This window comes from Lacerta agilis, chromosome 6, assembly GCF_009819535.1.
Source record: "Lacerta agilis isolate rLacAgi1 chromosome 6, rLacAgi1.pri, whole genome shotgun sequence".
Taxonomy (NCBI): domain Eukaryota; kingdom Metazoa; phylum Chordata; class Lepidosauria; order Squamata; family Lacertidae; genus Lacerta; species Lacerta agilis.
Genome location: NC_046317.1, coordinates 73,483,846 through 73,505,710, shown reverse-complemented (window position 1 = coordinate 73,505,710; position 21,865 = coordinate 73,483,846). Strand labels below are relative to the sequence as shown.

At 45.9% G+C, this 21,865-nt stretch overlaps 1 protein-coding gene across 1 annotated transcript; it reads right to left on the bottom strand.

Moving 5' to 3' along the window:
* Window positions 1-222: 222 nt before the first annotated feature.
* Window positions 223-3,110, bottom strand: LOC117047802 (elafin-like). Its single transcript, XM_033151030.1, has 3 exons — window positions 3,017-3,110; window positions 1,814-1,957; window positions 223-268 (listed from the first exon to the last, which is right to left on the bottom strand). The coding sequence occupies exons 1-3, from the start codon at window positions 3,102-3,104 to the stop codon at window positions 264-266; spliced, it is 237 nt and encodes a 78-aa protein (XP_033006921.1). The 5' UTR covers window positions 3,105-3,110; the 3' UTR covers window positions 223-263.
* Between the last annotated feature and the right edge of the window lie 18,755 nt (window positions 3,111-21,865).

Genomic DNA, 21,865 nt, shown 5'->3' with positions numbered 1-21,865 from the left:
ATCAAGGGCTTCAAATATTTTAGAGACCCAAAGATCCAAATCAATGAATCATTCAGCTAGATTTTCCTCCTGCAAATGAGGTAAGTAGTTGGCTGGTGACTACCAATCAGAATAATGCCCATGGATGGAACAGGTGTTTTTGTTGCAGTGTTGCAGTGTTGTTGTTGTTGTTGTTGTTGTTGTTGTTGTTGTTGTTGTTGTTGTTTTTGTTGTTGTTGCTGCTGCTGCTGCTGCTGCTGGGTGTCCATCAGTGAAACAAGAATTTATGCTACAGGAAAGAGGAGAGAAAGATCTATTTGATTAAATGCTACCATCACAAATAGTTGCAATGTGAGAATGACTCACATTGTGCATGGATTAGTGCAGGTTACACAATTCTCATGCCCTGTCTGAACTATATGAAGGAGGAGTTGTTGACCTTGGCTTCTCTAGTACACATAATATCTTTTCTTGCTGTAACATGGCATATCACTGATGAAAGTCTCTGAATCTAATAAGCACCAAGAGCCTAAATTCAATACTTCAGTAACTTATATTTAGATTTATAATTAGGTTATGATTATCCATGATTGGCTCTGCAACAATATAGAGCTGCAGTGTAATATGCATGAGTCATGAATAATAATTGGACTAGATCACCCTCGGGGTCCCTTCCAATTGTACAATTCTATGATTCTGTAATGAATTGCCCTGTAAGAATAAGAGAAAGGAGACCAGGATAATATCAGGATGCTTCCTCCATCTATTCCACCTGGGATTACGTTCTCCACACCAAAACCAACAGCTATACTACAGTTAGAAGAGAGTTAAGATGCCACCATCATGCCTGATGTCACTTCCAGTGGGAACACAGATTTTGCATGTCATGGGTTGCTTCCAATGTTGACCACACTCATAGTTGACCTATTGGAATTAATGGAAATAACTAAAACAGGCCCATTATTTCCAAAGGATAAATTCTGAGAGCCCTTCCACTCTCAATATCCAGCAACTGTTGGATCCAGGTAGCAAAAATGTCACTGGGCACAAACAGAGTGGTTTTGGGGGGGAAATCACTGTGGTCCATAGAGATGCCCTGCAGTTAGTGAAAGAGGGTAGGGAGCCCTTCCGCATTGCTGAGAGATCTCAGTCTTCACTTAAAAGGAAAAGAATCCCACCTTTCTCCACCACTGCTGCATCCCATCAGGGGTGGTGCTTCCCATTTCACCACTTGAGGAAAGGGGAAAGTGCCACCTTGCCATGCCACTGCTGCTGCCACCACTACCTGTCTGAAGCAGCAGCACCATTTGTGCCAATTTCCAACAAGATCATGCCAATTTTGGGTAAGACCACTCCACCACTGGTGAAGGGGATGGGGCAGGCGGCGTAGCTGCGGGGATGCTGCCTGGTGGGTTTCTACTGCCTGAGGCAGCAGCCTCAGTTTGCTTAAAGGGTGAACCAGATCTGCATCCTATAATACAGGTGTAGCCAATGTGGTGTCCTTTGAACACTGTGAACTACATCCTCCATCATCCCTAACCATTGGCCATGCTAGCTAGGGCTGATGGGTTTTGTAGTCAGATAAATCTGGAATGCACCATGTTGGCTAGCCCTGCCATAATAGAATGCTAAGCCTCTTCTTCTCCAGCCATCCATGCTTGGAACATTTTCAGCATCCTTCCTGACATGAAAGCAATACCACTTTCAATTTCCCGATCTGTTCTTCTCAAAGGAATCATAACCCATATTGCCACCCACAAGGGAAATGCTAACGTCGTTGGCGAAAAACCTGTCCTGAATCAACACAATACAATTATCTTGTTGCATACAGTACCAAATACTGGGTCGATGCAGTCTTTTCCACATATCCCTTGGCAACACTTCTTGGACCCTTGACAGTCAAAGTCATTATTGCAATGGTTGGGGGGGTTGATCATCCGGCATCTTACAGTAACCACTGGGCACTGGCCTGGTTTCTCTGCAACAGAAAGAGCAAAGGTGGAATGAAAGAAAAGGGCATAATTGCTATGCTTCTTGGACTTGTCAGATAATTACTCTTAACAACATAAGATGGGCCTGCTGGATCAGGCCAATGACCCATCTAGTGCAGCATCCTGTTCTCACAGTGGCCAACCAGTTGCCTGTGGGAAATCCTCAGACATGACCCGAGCACAAGGGCTCTCTCCCCTCCTGTAGTTTCCAGCAACAGGTATTCAGAAAATTATTGCCTCCAGCCATGGAGGCAGAGCATAGCCATTGTGACTAGTAGCCATTTATAGACTTATCCTTTCAGAAAAAAAGTTCCATATGTTAAGTCTGAGTCCAAACTGAAAGAACAGGGGAGAATTCCTCAGCAGTCTTTATGGAAACTGGTTCCCCTGCTCTGAGAAAAGCAGGAGGAGTTTACCAGACAAGGCGAGCTACAGAAGACGGCAGGAGGGCTATCTTGAAACATTGCCAGTATTAAAAGCATGCTCCATATTTGTCAAGCGTTTGCCTGCTCATCCATTATTCTGTCCTTGGCTTCAGTATCAGATATGCTATTGAACACACAAAGTAATTGAAATGGAGAGGGCAAGTGGTTGGTTTGTTTTTTAATCTTTCTACTCTGGCACTAGTTAGACTCACCCCACTCCCACTCCAGGACCTGCCAAACTCTCAGGCTGCCCCCTCTCCATAACCACCAGTCCCCACCCTCTCACCTGCCAGAATCACACCAGGCTCTACCATGGACCAGCCCATAGTTGAATGGATGTTTGGCTTAGTGGGTCACAAACGGTGCAAGCATCCCTTAAGACCAATGTTGCTAGCATGGTGTCCTCCAGACATTGTTAGATTCCAACTGTCTTGATCGCTGTTCATTGGCTATGCTGGCTTATGGGAGTTGGAGCCCACCAACATTCAGAGGGTACCATGTTGGCTAACCCTGCGCTGATCTGATTTCAAAGGATGAAATGGCGGCAGGGGGGAAATGCCCATCTTTATCAGAAGCAAAAATACCCCTTATAGCATACAGTATGGTTGTCTTGGGACTTACCATTTGGTCTTCCTGTACCAGATGCAGGTGGCATCTGTGAAGAAAGGACTAAGATGCTCAGAAGGAGGAAAGCACCTAAAGTCTTCATGGTGTTAGCCAGGTATCAATGCCTAAAACTGAGCTAAGTCAGTACTTATATTGGTGTGGGTGGGTCAGGAGATGATGCCATCTTTTCACGCCCTCATTCTTAGCTGGTGCATCTTGCTAATTCTGTTGGGTTGTATATAGTTTCCATCTATGTCACATCTTGCAACAGTAGACACGGGAATTAGCAGATTATAATCTGCAATGAACTTCCCCATCTTGGTGCTGTCCAGATGTTTGGAGTGACAACTCCCATCAGCCCCAGCCAACACAATGAATGGAGCTGGTAGGAATTGTCGTCCAAAACATCTGGACAGCACCAAGTTAAGAAAGGTTGGTCTACAATGTGTTAAACGTTGCTAGTAATTATTGATAACCTTTTCCCCATTCCATGCAACTGGGTTCTTTTGAAAGGTGTTATCAAGCAGCTCAATTGAACTGGAACTCTGTGCATGTCCCAAGACTATGCAGTAAGTAAATAAGATTTCATTGTACTTGTACCCAAGACTATGTATGTAATTTCACTGATTTCAATTAGCAAAGAGTCCGGTGACCATGCTTGAGATGAGAGGAAGCTCAAGTCAAGAATCATTTTGTTAAGCATTTTCATCCAAAATTCTTCAACAGAGTGGCTGCTATTTGCAAGGAATTCCCTGCAGTGACCTAGAAATGGACTTCCCCATGAATCACAACAGTTACTGCATGTCTAATTTATTCCCCCCCCCCCCCCCCGGAATTGGTGACACAGCTAATGCAGCAAGCACCTGTAATGTGGCCCTTAATTATCCCTTGCAAGTCATGGATTTTCCCCCAGTGAGCATATTCCACCCTGATTAAACACATTTGTTTCCATTCCCTGTGAAGCACAAGCTTAATCCTTGCAGTGTACACAGTGATACCTATTAAATAAAGCACGCTCTGATTGGTTAAGAGACACCCTTTGAGTCTGTGCTGCATGAGAAAAATTAAGTCCTATAAGTAATGACAGATTAACTGTCCTTTGTCATGGAATGTCCACCCTACCAAGCCCTGTTCTTCACAAGATAATCCTCTGCATCAGAGCCCAGCCTTCTGTATAATCGAGAACACCTTAATATTCAGTTTGTTTGTTCTCATGGGACTGACACTTGAGAGGCTACTACACATTGCTCTTTCCTCCAGTTTGCTCTGACTCTGGATTACTCCAGGAACAAGGCTTTTTCTTTTGTCAGCTAGACCTCCTTGGCCTCTTCTCCCCATCCCATTGCTTCTAAATCATGTTTGTGGTTGTTTTCCTTGTGGGAAAGGATCCTCGAGGGAAAGCACAAGTCACTGCCTGACCACAAACAAGCTTTTCCCATTAAGGGATATTATTGGAATTAGACATGACTGAGCCTTGCCAAGACGTGGACCAGTTGGAGGTTCTTGAGGAGTGCAACTTAGTGACTCTCTGTTCTGAAAGGACTCCACTCCCTATCCAAATCCACAGCCAGGTCTCTTTGGAGATCCCCAAGCCAGCAGGCCAAGGTGAAATTGCAAGGAACCAGTGTTGTCCCTGCTCATCCATCCACGGGACAGGTAACCATTTGTGTGTCACCTCTCTCACATTTCTCTGCCATTCATGTTCCACAGGTCTCACCCACCTGGAGTTTATGCATGACCCAAACGCCACATTTTGCATGTGAAAACTTCCTGGTTTGTTTACCGGTATTTATTTAGTCCCCTTGGACAACCTTCTGCAGGCTGCATGCCAAAGGTAGATGGTCCAAAGCAGAAAAGCAAGTGAGGCAAGGGATGTGATTCTTCCATTTGTAAGAAGCTGCAGTAGCTACATTCCAGGCTACATTCCAGTAAAATAAGGTCAGAGGTTTCTGCAGGGATGTTGCTGCTCTTTACCAAGGGGGGGAAGGGAAAGGCAGCGAGGAGCTTGGCGTGGCATAGAATCAGGAACGTCAGGTTGGCTCCATCACTGCGCTCAGACTGTGCTGTTCTCCCTGCTGCCTTGCTTCTTCTCTGTCTGTCTGTCTGTCTGTCTGTCTGTCTCTCTTCTATTACCTGGCAGCAATGTGCAGTGTCAGGACTTGAAAGAGCCCTGCTGGCCATGGCTAAGTGGACCAAAATGGTCAAAGGCCTGGAAACAATGCATTATGAGGAACGGCTTAGGGAGCTGGATATGTTTAGCCTGGAGAAGAGAAGGTTAAGGGGTGATATGATAGCCATGTTCAAATATATAAAAGGATGTCATATAGATGTTGGTGAAAGGTTGTTTTCTGCTGCTCCAGAGAAGCGGGCATGGAGCTGCTCCAGAGAAGCGGACACGGAGCAATGGATTCAAACAAGAAAGAAGATTTCACCTAAACATTAGGAAGAACTTCCTGACAGTGAGAGCTGTTCGGCAGTGGAATTTGCTACCAAGGAGTGTGGTGGAGTCTCCTTCTTTGGAGGTCTTTAAGCAGAGGCTTGACAGCCATCTGTCAGGAATGCTTTGATGGTGTTTCCTGCTTGGCAGGGAGTTGGACTGGATGGCCCTTGTGGTCTCTTCCAACTCTATGATTCTATGATTGAGTGACCCAACCACACAAATGTATTTCTATCTATCGGCAAGAATTGCTGCTTGCAATTTCACAGCCTTGGTGACTGAACTGTCAATTGCTACATTGCAGAGCTGTTGTGAAGATGGGGGGGGGGCAACGACAACAATCTCTTGAGTTTGGGGGGGGGGAGAGAAGGACGACACAAACATGCAAGAAGCAGGAAATGTTCGGTTTCCCCAACTCTAAGCAAAGCGCGCGCACACACACACACACACACACACACACAAACGTTTTGCCAACCTTGAATATTCTTGTGTTAAAATGCAGCCTATAGGAATTTTAACTTTCTGCTGCTGTGAAATGTTTTGATGGTTTTATTTCCTGATTCATTTTGTATTTTGCTTTTATGGTTGCTGTATATTGATAAATATCAGCCCAGTGATGGCAAGCATGCCAGGAACAGCTGTGCAGGGAAAATAGAAAATCAGAAAGAGGGAGAGCAATGTGACATTTTTTTTTCAGTATGAAGGAAGCATCATTTCTTTCAAGAGAGCTACTTTTGAGTAAAACATACCTGATCCAGCCAATTGTGTTTTATCCTGCAAAGGCAGCACACTTGGCGAGTGGATTAAATAATGTGGACTTGAAGTAAAGTGTTCAAACCAATGCACCTGTGTAAAGTACCCAGGCAGGTTAACCTCCTGCTCCTCCAGCACCAGCAGATGCAACAAGTTTCTCCTATTTTTTCTGCTGCTCTGGGAGGCCCAAGTCCAGAGCAGGGCTGCTCAGCTGGCCAATGGTAATGAGCCCCCATAAGTGCATATAATATCAATTATTCTGCTCTACTCTCTCCTATTCCTCATTAATACCCACATCATTCACTTTGCATCTCATTGCAAGCTGTTTTTGTTGTAAGACAGTGAATCTCTTCAGTGGGGAAGATACTAGAAATACCTCATTTAATTATCTTCTGATTGCTTAGCAATTGTGATTAAGTGATTAACTGTCCTTAGCAGTGCTGCTGCCTGCTGAAGCTTTAGAAGGTTGCCTCCACAGTTTGCTTTCTAACTTACTTTAAAAAGAAAGGAAGAAAGGAAGAAAGAATGAAAGAACGAAAGAAAGAAAGAAAGAAAGAAAGAAAGTAGTGTGTGTCCACACCACCACTAATTCTGGAGAAGAAAACAACATTTACCTTTGCATTGGGGCACTGAGACATCACCACCACCCTCCAGATCTCTTCTTCCTGTTTGTCTTCCAAGAAGCACCTTAAAGTCAAAAGTGAAGATGCCTGCTGAATGAGGGTTTAATAGAGTGCATAAAATCATACCATTGGAAGGGACCACAAGGGTCATCTAGGTCAACTCCCTGCAATGCAGGAATCTTTTACCCAATTTGGGACTCAAACCCATGACCCTGAGATTAAGAGTCTCATGCTGTACCAACTTGTTTCGCAGTATGGGACCAACAACACTAAATGCCTGGCTTCTGGTATAGGCCATCTGGTACACAGAGCTCCATCTGGTACACAGGCAGAGACTCTACCTGCCTGCAGACTGTCTTGCCAGAGTGGTGCATGCTCTGGTTATCTCACGTTTGGACAACTGCAATGTGCTCTATGTGGAGCTATCTTTGAAGGTGACCCGGAAACTACAACTAATCCAGAATGCGACAGCTAGACTGGTGACTGGGAGTGGCCGCCGATACCATATCACACCGGTCCTGAGAGACCTGCATTGGCTCCCAGTACGTTTCCAAGCACAATTCAAAGTGTTGGTGTTGACCTTAAAAGTCCTAAACGGCCTCAGCCCAGTATACCTGAAGGAGCGTTTCCATCCCCATTGTTCTGCCCAGACACTGAGCTCTAGTGCCGAGGGCCTTCTGGCGGTTTCCTCACTGTGAGAAGTAGGCAGAGGGCCTTCTTGGTAGTGGTGCCCACCCCGTGGAACACCCTCCCACCAGATGTCAAGAAATAAATGACTATCTGAATTTTAGAAGACACCTGAAGGAAAAACTGTTTGGGGAAGTTTTAAATGTTTATCGTGTTTTTAATATTCTGTTGGGAGCCACCCAGAGTGGCTGGGGAAAAGTAAAATTATTATTATTATTATTATTATTATTATTATTATTATTATTATTATCCAAACAATCTCAGGCTGGGATAGAAGAGCTCAGTCTGTTGTTTACTTATTATTCCATCTATATCCTACCCTTCTTCTAAGAAGCTTATTGAGTGAGGATTCGAAATCTGGTCTCCCAACTCCTAGTCAGACACTTCTAAACCCTTGCTGCCTCTCCTTTAGACTGTAAATCTACAGGGATGTGTAGCAGCAGCATGTGCCATTCAAGAAAAAAAAGAGAGAGAATCATCACAGGTGACAAAGCTTTCTTTTTTTAATATTTATTAACAGGGAAGTAGAAAAGTAATGAAAAAGAAGCCCATTTCCCGCTTGAACATTTTGCTTCTCTCCCAATCTTCATAAGCATGATGAGCCGCCAACACCTGTGGTCTTCAGCCATTTTAGGGTGAAGGGAAAACATCCTGGAGATAAATCAAAACATTGGAAACATTACTTTCTAGCAGTTGTTAGAACACTAGAGATCTGGTTTGCAGAGAACCCTTCTCGGCCACTAATGTGAATTTTGTTGCAGAGTACATTTCTCTCTCACTAAGTAGAAGACAGACACAGCTATAATAAACTGGCTCTTTACATAGAATCACCAGCCATTACTTGTTACAGCAGAAGCAAGGAGGAAGGTGGCGAGAGAAACTCAATGCACGGTCCAGGAAGGCCACTTTGATTTCTGAGCTGAGGGTCTCCAAACTAAGGCCCAGGGGCTGGATGTGGCCCAATCACCTTCTAAATGCGGCCTGCGGACGGTCTGGGAATCAGCATGTTTTTACATGAGTAGAATGTGTCCTTTTATTTAAAATGCATCTCTGGGTTATTTGTGGGGCATAGGGATTCGTTCATATTTTTTTTCAAAATATAGCCCGGCCCCTCACAAGGTCTGAGGGACAGTGGACCGGCCCCCCGCTGAAAAAGTTTGCTGATCCCTGCATTAACTGTTCAGTGGCTTTCCCTCTCATTGCAGTGGTGCTAATTAAAGACTGTTGTCAGAGGAGGAGGTGTTAGCTGGGGAGAGTCTTATGGGTCAGACAGAGAGACCTGGGTCTTCCCATCCCTGGTGTATATATTTGCAGCAACCTCTCTCTCTCTCTCTCTCTCTCTCTCTCTCTCTCTCTGTGTGTGTGTGTGTTGTGTTGTGTTGTGTTGTGTTGTGTGTTTATTTAATTTACATATTTATTTATAAAAGAAAGGGCAAAAGGATGATTGTTCAGACTCAGGGTGAGCTGGTCCTGCCTGGAATTTGCACAAGGGCAAGTTTGTTGTGGGATGCACATGAAGTGCAGAGCAAAGATATAGCACAATATCTTCATGGATGGGTTTGGAATGAGAGAAACTGTTACATAAGGTAAATATGAATCAATCAATCAACACTAACCTGATTCAAATAACAAGTATTGCTGAACAATAGGCTTAGTCACACACCTCACCTTTGCAGGTGGCTATTTAATCTGCAAAGCGCACAATGAAAGGTAATCATTGTTTGTAGTGATGATGTAGCCAACCCCAGTCCTGGTTAAATCCAGAATATCTGGCAATTAATTCCAAATTAGTGGCACCATGTTCTGTATCTGTCCCTATGTGCTGTACATAGAAACTAAAGTGGCTCCTCTAAGACCGCTTACATACAGTACATTTAAAACATGTGCCTTACTTAAAAGAATCCTGGGAACTGCCGTTTACCCCCCCCACACACACACACAGAGTCACAACTCCAGCAACCATAAACTACAATTCTTTGAAGGAAGCTATGTACTATATGCAGTACACTGCACCCTAATATAACTATCTATGAGTGCTAGTTAGTGCATGAAGGGGTTAAGATCAGAGAATTCTCTTCCTAGTCTCAGTTGAATCACATCCCCTCTTCTCCATGAGGGAAGAAGTAGAGTTGCTTCTCTTCCTGTTTCCTCTCTCTCCACCATGCAACTGATTGTGGATGACATTATCTAAGCTTTGCTCCAAGCTTAGAGCATGTGTTTGAAGCTATCTTCCTCTATTTTCTACCCAAGAGTATTCTGCCTGTGTTCTCATTGCTGCTGCTTCGATAAATATTCTGACCTTTAGGATATTTTGTAAGCCGTCTGCTTATTGCAAGAGGGGTAGAAAGACGGGATCACTGTTTACAAGCAGACTAAATGGGATAGAAAGGTCTAACAGCCTATATTCCTAACACTATACTGCTGCCTGACTTTTGGGTGTTTAAACTCTACCGTAGGGGGCTCTCTCCTGCTGGAGAGTGTGCAAAGCCCAGTGTTTTGAATCCAGGCATCCAGTGAATTATTTTATTAATTACCCACACACACACACACACACACACACACTGGCCACAGGGATCCCTATTTTCCTCCCACACTTTGAGTTAGACATAATTTTTTAACCCACCCATCCCTAAAAGTATGTACGTTAATTTCCAATGTGAATGGCCTGAAAAGGATGTTCTGGACCTGATTTTTTTCTGTGTGCCTCTCTTCCCTTCTGCAAAGCTATATGGGAGACAGCAACTACCCCTACTGTGCTTGCAAGTGTTTGAGGGGCAGAAAGAGGTAAAGTGGGGCATCAGACTTACATCCACCCAAGAAAAATGTCTCAGCCTTTCCGGAATTCTGGATCCACACAGCGCATTGCGCAACAAGAATAGCAACACTTTTTCCTTTCTTGGCAAATATAGTCATCTTTGCATTCATCTGGTTGAGGGCCAGTGCATCTGCAACGATCTATCGGGCAGATTCCAGGTTTGCCTGCAATAGGAAAAGGTCAGAGCATAGCCCAGTGCAAGGTAGTCACACAAGCAGATATTGGGAAGTCTTCTGAATCAGCACAGTAGGTTTTGTATCTTGGTGCATTATTTAAACATTTGTGCCCCACCTCATTGTTCAAGGAAACTTACAAAACCATAAGCAAATTACAAGATATATTGTTGAACTACCAAAGACTGCTTTCAAGCACAACCAATTTAAGGTGCTTTGTAAGCACACCCAACAAAAAGAAATGGGGCTTCCTTTAAACTTCAAAAATATTGTTGCATGCCCCACCAATCTTTCAATGGTACAAGATTCAGTGGGGCTTGCTCCCAAGTCAATGGATATAGGATTACTGCCCACCTCCTAACATCACCTGGCTTCCCTGTTACCTGTTCCAGATGATTATGCAGGATTCAGAACTCCTTCCATTAACTGACCACATGGAAAGAAGTGCTTCAGCTACATTCAGTGGGTTTTCCCTGTCTAATTCCCTTTTCAAACAGCAGCTGGTTTTATGCCTCACCTGTTGGAGTCTTCTGACAAGCTGTGGAAGGTAGTTCCACCCAAAGGGCTAGAAGTCCCACAAGGGCAAAAGTCACCAGTGTCTTCATGGCTCTTCCAGCAATCAAGCACTACTGCTCAGAACTGAACAAGGCTGGTATTTAAGGAGTTGCAAGGCTACAGTTGAGTTGGGAAATTAGATTAGCTAATCTTCCTCTAGCGTCACCTGCCTTGCAAGATTTTTTTTTTTTAGAAAAAATAAAAGCAACAACAGAAAACTCTAAGCAATTTCTTTGCACCGTCATCACAGACCGCATGTAGTGTGGCAACAACAGCAAGTACTGGAACCAGTAGGCGTTAACAGCTCTTAATATTCCACTATAATCCAGACAATAGAAAGCAAGCAAATCTGGAATTTGCTGGCACTCTTAATGCTGACGGATGTTAAGCAAAGACAAAAGCGTTGGGGCAACGGAGAGAAAGAACTTGCTGGATGTTGTAGCCACAAAGTCTGCATGTGATTGCTGTGACAGAGTGTAGGAAGGACAGAAGTGGATGATGCCCCCAGGAGGAGACCACCTTGCTTGTGGAGACTTGCTTATACCTATCTGAAGAAGTGTGCATGCACACGAAAGGTCATACCAAGAACAAACTTAGTTGGTCTCTAAGGTGTTACTGGAAGGAATATTTTTATTTTTTGTTAAGTCGTGGGTGGACACAGCAGACGACACAGTGATTTCTAAACAGCTCTTGTTTATTCTCAGGCTGGAACAGAACTGAGCTGAAGGCCTCAGCAGCCTGCTTATATAGAACTCAGCTACAAAGCAACAGTAACAACTTTCCGCAGTTAACCAATCCCTGAACGTCACTTTACAATCCTTCTTTTGCTTATGCGGACCTGAGTGAAAACTGCAGCAGAATGAACTATATACACACACCCCTAGTGGCCTAGGGTGAGAACTTCAATACATAACATTTTTTATTTTGTTTTATCCCTATCTGGGCATTCATTAGGGGGCAGGAGTTTAAAGATCTCAACATAACGGCCATTAAGAATCCTGTTCCCCAACCTAGAGAACAAGTGGGCCCCAGGAATGATATCTTTGACCAGCACCCCATCATTGCACTCCAAAGGGAGGCTATATCTGGCCCTATGCGAATTAGCTCTGCGTTGCCACTCCCATTTCAGCAAACCTGAGGCGGATTCACCATGACCCCAATAGAGGCCCAAAACAGCTTCAGAATCATCGTCAGAGCTCTGAGAGGTTGTACCTGAAGATGATGTGGTATCCCCATCCTTGCTCCTCTTGGCCTTGCATCTGGAACGACTCCTCTGATGCCTCTTGCCACCAGAAGAAGGCACTCTGTGGACAGGGAGATCTTCATCTGAAGACTCGACACTAAGCACCCCCAAAGACCGGCCGGCAAATATCTGTGCAGAACTACAGTAAACAAGCCTGAGGTACTTGACTGAACCACATCTGCAGCACCTTTGGATAATGCAACCCCGCCCCCCCCCACACACCTGAATGCATAGGCCTCATGGGCTCAGACTGAGAGTGAGGTAGCCTGCTCAAAGAGGCCTGCTGCATGGCAGCACCCACGCTCCTGGGGCGACCCCCTAGTAATAGAAGGCAAGGGGATCTTGGAAGACTGTGGTTGTAGAAACAAGACCCCTGAAGGGTTGTATCCCTCGCTCTCCTCGCTCGTGTCAGAAGGTCCATGAGCCTTGGAAATAGTAGAGGAAGTTGAGGGGCCTGGTTGTAAATCAGATGAGCCCCCAATACGTTGCACCAAACTTTCAGCTTCGGAAGAAAACCTTGCCATGACCGCAGGGTCAGTTGCAATATCAGCCACTATGGCACCCAATCGCTCCAGAGCCTGCCGAGGAACCGTGGGGTTCTGGGTGGAATGGAGGGATTGTGAGGGGCCTCTTATAATCGTCTTGGAAGGGAGAGCTGGCTCAGAGGCACTCAGATTCCTCTTAAGAGGCATCCTAATTTCCAGGGGGGGGGGAAGGGGACACTGTTAACGCGGAGCTCCCGCCTTTTTCACAGGCAAAATGGTGGCAAGAGCAAGGAGGGGTCTCACCTGCCCCTCACTAACCAACAAACCTCCCTTTCCAGCAGTGGGTAAGGTAAAAGGACTACCCTAGGGAGAGGGAACTCCCGCCTAGCCCACCTATGATCACGATGGTTGAGACCTGTTGGGACCAAAGCAGCAAAGTAACGCAAAGCTCTACTTTTCCTCCCAACGGGGATTGTCCACTTGTCCATGCAGTGGCAAAGGCAGCAGCCGATAAGCTACTTTACCCAAACGGCTACGTGAATTGGAGCTAACAAGCAGCGAAAAAAGCGGCAAACTCCACGGCGGCTAGCCGCGCAGGCCGACAGCCCCGAATGGAGCAAAGCCCCTATGAGGAGAAGGGGATTGGGGGGAGGGGGAGAAAGCAAATCAGGAGGAAATTAAGCTAAAGGCTGGAGGAATGGGAATAAGGAGAAACGAAGTGATATCACCAAACGCAGTAAAGGATCTCTCTGTTCCGATGTACAAGCAAAAAGAGGAAGCTCTACGACACGTGCATAAGTATAAATAGGTCCCTCGAACTGTTTGCCTTCTTTCCCTTTGGCCAAATTGAGCCCAGCAACGAAAGACCACCAATCGGGTATTGTGGCTATCCAAACGACCCCACCCACAACCTTGGGTCAGTCACATTGATCTCACTGTAACACGTGCCCTCTGTGAGGAGGACACGATTTATTATATTGTGAAAAATGGAAAACCAATAAAAAATATTTAAAGATGAAGATGAGACATCACTACCACGCTCCAGATCTCTCCTTCCTGTTTGTCTTCCAAGAACACCCTACATGTTCCTAATTCCTCCTGTTGCTCTATGTAACATTCATGCCCAAAACTCAGAAATTGGTCTCAGTCTGCTCCTGACACTTCCTAGAAGAAAATACTAAGTGCCTTACAGGCGTCTCTAGCTGTACATTGACTTAGAAGTCACCATATGCTCTGGATAGTCTTTTCATTGCTTAAATGTTGTGCATCTTGCTATACCATGTTGTTGTTTAGTCATTTAGTCGTGTCTGACTCTTCGTGACCCCATGGAGCACGCCAGGCACTCCTGTCTTCCACTGCCTCCTGCAGTTTGGTCACTCATGTTGACTCGCGTCTATAACACTGTCCAACCATCTCATCCTCTGCCGTCCCCTTCTCCTTGTGCCCTCCATCTTTCCCAGCATCAGGGTATTTTCCAGGGAGTCTTCTCTTCTCATGAGGTGGCCAAAGTATTGGAGCCTCAGCTTCAGGATCTGTCCTTCCAGTGAGCTATACCATACTATTGGAATTAATTACGTTGCCACTTGGGATCATGGTGTTTAATCAGCGACTGAACTGGCTACCCTTGCTCCTGGGTCTTCTTCACATCCCTTATGTTTCATGTTCCTTGTCCTCCTTTCTGCATCCATTTCTTTATTTATATATCACCCTCTCATAAAGCATCAGAGTGGTGCACAGCAACTTAAAAAACCTTTGCAAACAACAGGGAACAATTGTTATAACGTCAGACTACTTAAGAGAAATGTAAATAACTGAATTGGCCTGTTGACACCTTAAAGTCAAAAGCGAGGATGCCTACTGAATGAGGGTTTCATAGTTCAAAAAATCATACCATTGGAAGGGACCACGAGGGTCATCTAGGACAACTTCCTGCAATGCAGGAATCTTTTACCCAAGGTGATACTCGAACCCATGACCCTGAGATTAAGAGTCTCATGCTCTACCAACTTGTTTTGCAGCATGGGACAAACAACACTAAATGCCAGGCTTCTGGTAGAGGCCACGTGGCCCTTTGTAACACAGGGGACAACTAACAGCACACATCCAAGTCAGTTCTGTGTCCAGAGCAGCTGTCTACCAGCTCCATTTGGTACACAGACCCTACCTGAGACCCTACCTGCCCGTAGAATGTCTTGCCAGAGTGGTGCATGCTCTTGTTATCTCACACTTGGACTAAGTGTGCTCTACATTGGGCTACCTTTGAAGGTGACCCGGAAATTACAACTAATCCAGAATGCGACAGCTAGACCGGTGATTGGGAGCAGCTGCCGAGACCATATCACACCAGTCCTGAAAGTCCTACATTGGCTCCCAGTACGTTTCCAAGCACAATTCAAAGTGTTTGTGTTGACCTTCAAAGGGCCTAAACGGCCTCAGCCCAGTATACCTGAAGGAGCGCCTCCACCCCCATCATTCTGCCCAGTGAGGTCCAGCTCCGGGGGCCTTCTGGTGGTTCCCTCACTGCGAGAAGCAAAGTTACAGGGAACCAGGCAGAGGGCCTTCTTGGCAGTGTGCCTGCCATGTAGAACGCCCTCCCATCAGCTGTCAAGGAAATAAACACTTATCTGACTTTTAGAAGACATCTGAAGGCAACCCTGTTTGGGGAAGTTTTTAATGTTTGATGTTTTAATGTTTTTTTTTAAAAAAATATTCTGTTGGGAACCACCCAGAGTGGTTGGGGAAACCCAGCCAGATGGGTGGGGTATAAGTAATAAATTATTATTATCCAGACAATCTCAGTGATCAGGGTGTGATAGAAGAGCTCAGTCAGTTGTTTACTTATTATTCCATCTATATCCTACCTTTCTTCTAAGAAGCTTATTGAGTGAGGATTCAAAATCTGGACTCTCAACTCCTAATCGGACGCTTTAACTTCTACCTCATGCTGCCTCTATTTAGACTGTAAATCTACAGGGATGCTGCTGCTGCTCAGCATGTGCCATTCAAGAAAAAATAGAGAGAGAATCATCACAGGTGACCAAGCCTTTTTTAAAAATGTTTATTAGCATGGAAATTGGAAAGTAATGAAAAAGAAGCCCGTTTCCCACTTGAACATTTTGCTTCTCTCCCAATCTTCATAAGCATGATGAGCCGCCAACACCTGTGGTCTTCAGCCATTTTAGGGTAAAGGGGAAACATCCTGGAAATAAATCAAAACATTGGGAACGTTACTTTTTAGCAGTTGTTAGAACACTGGAGATCTAGTGTGCAGAGAACCCTTCTCAGCCACTAATGTGAATTTTGTTGCAGAGTACGTTTCTCTCTCACTAAGTGGAAGACAGACATGGTTATAATATGGGAGAGTGTGCAAAGCCCAGTGTTTTGAATCCAGGCATCCAGTGAATTCTTTTATTAATCGCGCCCCACCACATGGGCCATAGGAATCCCTATTTTCCTCCCACACTTTGGGTTAGACATAATTTATTAACCCACCCATCCCCAAAGGTGTGTCCTGTACATTAATTTCCTGAAAAGGCTGTTTTGGACCTGGATTTTTTTCTGTGTGCCTCTCTTCCATTCTGCAAAGCTGTATGGGAGACAGCAACTACCCCTACTGTGCTTGCGAGTGTTTGAGGGGGAGAAAGAGGTAAAGTGGAGCATCAGACTTACATCCACCCAAGAAAAATGTCTCAGCCTTTCCGGAATTCTGGATCCACACAGCGCATTGCGCAACAATAATTGCAACACTTTTTCCTTCCTCGGCAAATATAGTCATCTTTGCATTCATCTGGTTGAGGGCCAGTGCAATCGCAACGATCTATCGGGCAGATTCCAGGTTTGCCTGCAATAGGAAAAGGTCAGAGCATAGCCCAGTGCAAGGTAGTCACACAAGCAGATATTGGGAAGTCTTCTGAATCAGCACAGTAGGTTTTGTATCTTGGTGCATTATTTAAACATTAGTGCCCCACCACTTTGTTCAAGGAAACTTACAAAACCATAAGCAAATTACAAGATATATTGTTGAACTACCAAAGACCGCTTTCAAGCACAACCAATTTAAGGTGCTTTGTAAGCACACCCAACAAAAAGAAATGGGGCTTCCTTTAAACTTCAAAAATATTGTTGCATGCCCCACCAATCTTTCAATGGTACAAGATTCAGTGGGGCTTGCTCCCAAGTCAATGGATATAGGATTGCTGCCTACCTCCTAACATCACGTGGCTTTCCTGTTTCCTGTTCGAGATGATTATGCAGGATTCAGAACTCCTTCCATTAACTGACCACATGGAAGGAAGTGCTTTAGCTACTTTCAGTGGGTTTTCCTGGGTTTTCCCTGTCTAATTCCCTTTTCAAGCAGCAGATGGTTTTACGCCTCACCTGTTAGAGTCTTCTGACAAGCTGTGAAAGGTAGTTCCACCCAAAGGGCTAGAAGTCCCACAAGGGCAAAAGTCACCAGTGTCTTCATGGCTCTTCCAGCAATCAAGCACTCCTGCTCAGAACTGAACAAGGCTGGTATTTAAGGAGTTGCAAGGCTACAGTTGAGTTGGGAAATTAGATTAGCTAATCTTCCTCTAGTGTCACCTGCCTTGCAATATTTAATTTTTTAAGAAAAAAATGAAAAGCAACAACAGAAAACTCTAAGCAATTTCTTTGCACCGTCATCACAGACCGCATGTAGTGTGGCAACAACAGCAAGTACTGGAACCAGTAGGTGTTAACAGCTCTTAATATTCCCGTATAATCTGGAGAATAAAAAGCAAGCAAATCTGGAATTTGCTGACACTCTTAATGCTGACGGATGTTAAGCAAAGACAAAAGGGTTGGGGCAACAGAGAGAAAGAACTTGCTGGATGTTGTAGCCACAATGTCTGCATGTGATTGCTGTGACAGAGTGTAGGAAGGACAGAAGTGGATGATGCCTCCAGGAGGAGACCACCTTGCTTGTGGAGACTTGCTTATCCCTATCTGAAGAAGTGTGCATGCACACGAAAGCTCATACCAAGAATAAACTTAGTTGGTCTCTAAGGTGCTACTGGAAGGAATTTTTTTATTTTTTATTTTGTTTTATTCCTATCTGGGCATTCATTAGGGGGCAGGAGTTTAAAGATCTCAACGTAACGGCCATTAATAATCCTGTTCCTCAACCTAGAGGACAAGTGGGCCCCAGGAATGATATCCATGACCAGCACCCCATCTTTGCACTCCAAACGGAGGCTATATCTGGCCCTATGCAAATTAGCTCTGCATTGCCACTCCCATTTCAGCAAACCTGAGGCGGATTCACCATGACCCCAATAGAGGCCCAAAACAGCTTCAGAATCATCGTCAGAGCTCTGAGAGGTTGTACCTGAAGATGATGTGGTATCCCCATCCTTGCTCCTCTTGGCCTTGCATCTGGAACAACTCCTCCGATGCCTCTTGCCACCAGAAGAAGGCATTCTGTGGACAGGGAGATCCTCATCTGAAGACTGGACACCAAACACCCCCAAAGACGGGCCAGCAAATATCTGCGCAGAACTAAACAAGCCTGAGGTACTTGACTGAACCACATCTGCAGCACCTTTGGACAATGCAACCCTGCCCCCCCCACACCTGAAGGCATAGGCCTCATGGGCTCAGACTACTCAAAGAGGCCTGCTGCATGGCAGCACCCACGCTCCTGGGGCGACCCCCTAGTAATAGAAGGCAAGGGGATCTTGGAAGACTGTGGTTGTAGAAACAAGACCCCTGGAGGGTTGTATCCCTCACTCTTCTCTCTCATGTCAGAAGGTCCATGAGCCTCGGAAATAGTAGAGGAAGTTGAGGGGCCTGGTTGTAAATCAGATGAGCCCCCAAAACGTTGCAACAAACTTTCAGCTTCAGAAGAAAACCTTGCCATAACCGCAGGGTCAGTTGCAATATCAGCCACTATGGCACCCAATCGCTCCAGAGCCTGCCGAAGAACCGTGGGGTTCTGGGTGGAATGGAGGGATTGTGAGGGGTCTCTTATAATCCTCTTGGAAGGGAGAGCTGGCTCAGAGGCACTCAGATTCTTCTTAAGAGGCGTCCTAATTTCCAGGGGGGGACAGGACACTGTTAACGCGGAGCTCCCACCTTTTTCACAGGCAAAATGGTGGCAAGAGCAAGGAGGGGTCTCACCTGCCCCTCACTAACCAACAAACCTCCCTTTCCAGCAGTGGGTAAGGTAAAAGGACTACCCTAGGGAGAGGGAACTCCCGCCTAGCCCACCTATGATCACGATGGTTGAGACCTGTTGGGACCAAAGCAGCAAAGTAACGCAAAGCTCTACTTTTCCTCCCCACGGGGACTGTCCACTTGTCCATGCAGTGGCAAAGGCAGCAGCTGATAAGCTACTTTACCCAAATGGCTACGTGAATTGGAGCTAACAAGCGGTGAAAAAAGCGGCAAACTCCACGGCGGCTAGCCGCGCAGGCCGACAGCCCCGAATGGAGCAAAGCCCCTATGAGGAGAAGGGGATTGGGGGGGGGGAGAAAGCAAATCAGGGGGAAATTAAACTAAAGGCTGGAGGAATGGGAATAAGGAGAAAAGAAGTGATATCACCAAACGCAGTAAAGGATCTCTCTGTTCCGATGCATGAGCAAAAAGAGGAAGCTCTACGACACGTGCATAAGTATAAATAGGTCCCTCGAACTGTTTGCCTTCTTTCCCATTGGCCAAATTGAGCCCAGCAACGAGAGACCACCAATCGGGTGTTGTGGCTATCCAAACGACCCCACCCACAACCTTGGGTCAGTCACATTGATCTCACTGTAACACGTACCCTCTGTGAGGACACAATTTATTATACTGTGAAAAATGGAAAACCAATAAAAAATATTTAAAAATGAAGATGAGACATTACTACCACGCTCCAGATCTCTCCTTCCAGTTTGTCTTCCAAGAACACCATACATGTTCCTAATTCCTCCTGTTGCTCTATGTAACATTAATGCCCAAAACTCAGAAATTGCCCTCGGTCTGCTCCTGACACTTCCTAGAAGAAAATACTAAGCGCCTTACAGGCTTCTCTAGCTGTACATTGACTTAGAAGTCACCATATGCTCCGGATAGTCTTTTCATTGCTTAAATGTTGTGCATCTTGCTATACCATGTGGTTGTTTAGTCATTTAGTCGTGTCTGACTCTTCGTGACCCCATGGACCAGAGCACGCCAGGCACTCCTGTCTTCCACTGCCTCCCGCAGTTTGGTCACTCATGTTGAGTCGCGTCTATAACACTGTCCAACCATCTCGTCCTCTGTCATCCCCTTCTCCTTGTGCCCTCCATCTTTCCCAACATCAGGGTCTTTTCCAGGGAGTCTTCTCTTCTCATGAGGTGGCCAAAGTATTGGAGCCTCAGCTTCAGGATGTGTCCTTCCAGTGAGCTATACCATACTATTGGAATTAATTACATTGCCACTTGGGATCATGGTGTTTAATCAGCGACTGAACTGGCTACCCTTGCTCCTGGGTCTTCTTCACATCCCTTATGTTTCATGTTCCTTGTCCTCCTTTCTGCATCCATTTCTTTATTTATATATCACCCTCTCATAAAGCATCAGAGGGGTGGACAGCAACTTTAAAAACCTTTGCAAACAACAGGGAACAATTGTTATAACGTCAGACTACTTAAGAGAAATGTAAATAACTGAATTGGCCTGTTGACACCTTAAAGTCAAAAGCGAGGATGCCTACTGAATGAGGGTTTCATCGTTCATAAAGTCATACCATTGGAAGGTACCACGAGGGTCATCTAGGACAACTCTCTGCAATGCCGGAATCTTTTACCCAATGTGTTACTCGAACCCATGACCCTGAGATTAAGGGTCTCATGCTCTACCAACTTGTTTCGCAGTATGGGACCAACAACACTAAATGCCAGGCTTCTGGTAGAGGCCATGTGGCCCTTTGTAACACAGGGGACAACTAACAGCACTCATCCAGGTCAGTTCTGTGTCCAGAGCAGCTGTCTACCAGCTCCATCTGGTACACAGACCCTACCTGCCCGTAGAATGTCTTGCCAGAGTGGTGCATGCTCTAGTTATCTCACACTTGGACTACAGCAATGCGCTCTACATGGGGCTACCTTTGAAGGTGACCCGGAAATTACAACTAATCCAGAATGCGACAGCTAGACTGGTGATTGGGAGCAGCTGCCGAGACCATATCACACCGGTCCTGAAAGACCTACATTGGCTCCCAGTACGTTTCCAAGCACAATTCAATGCGCTCTACATGGGGCTACCTTTGAAGGTGACCCGGAAATTACAACTAATCCTGAATGCGACAGCTAGACTGGTGATTGGGAGCAGCTGCCGAGACCATATCACACCGGTCCTGAAAGACCTACATTGGCTCCCAGTACGTTTCCAAGCACAATTCAAAGTGTTTGTGTTTACCTTCAAAGGGCCTAAACGGCCTCAGCCCAGTATACCTGAAGGAGCGTCTCCACCCCCATCGTTCTACCCAGACAGTGAGGTCCAGCACCGGGGGCCTTCTGGTGGTTCCCTCACTGCAACAAGCAAAGTTACAGGGAACCAGGCAGAGGGCCCTCCTGGCAGTGTGCCTGACATGTGGAACGCCCTCCCATCAGCTGTCAAGGAAATAAACATTTATCTGACTTTTAGAAGACATCTGATGGCAACCCTGTTTGGGGAAGTTTTTAATGTTTGATGTTTTAACGTGGTTTTTTAAAAAAATATTCTGTTGGGAACCGCCCAGAGTGGTTGGGGAAACCCAGCCAGATGGGTGGGGTATACGGTAAGTAATAAATTACTATTATCTAGACCGGGGGTCAGCAACCTGCGGCTCCGGAGCCGCATGCGTCTCTTTTACACGGCTGCCGCGGCTCCGGGGCGGATACGCCCGCCCACTTCTCCAGCTGGCAGCGACCGCCCTCCAGCTGGCCGGCGGCCCGCCCTCCGGAGGCTGAGGGCGCTGCTCAGGGGTGTACCCAGGATCACCTGGCCTTGAACAGCGGGGCAGCGGGGCTTGGAGGCGGGGGTGCAGTAGAGGTGGCGCAGCTCAGCCGAGGGCTCTGGCGGGGAGCGTGCCTGAGGCGTGCACGCTCCTTCGGGAAGAGATGGAGCTGGGCT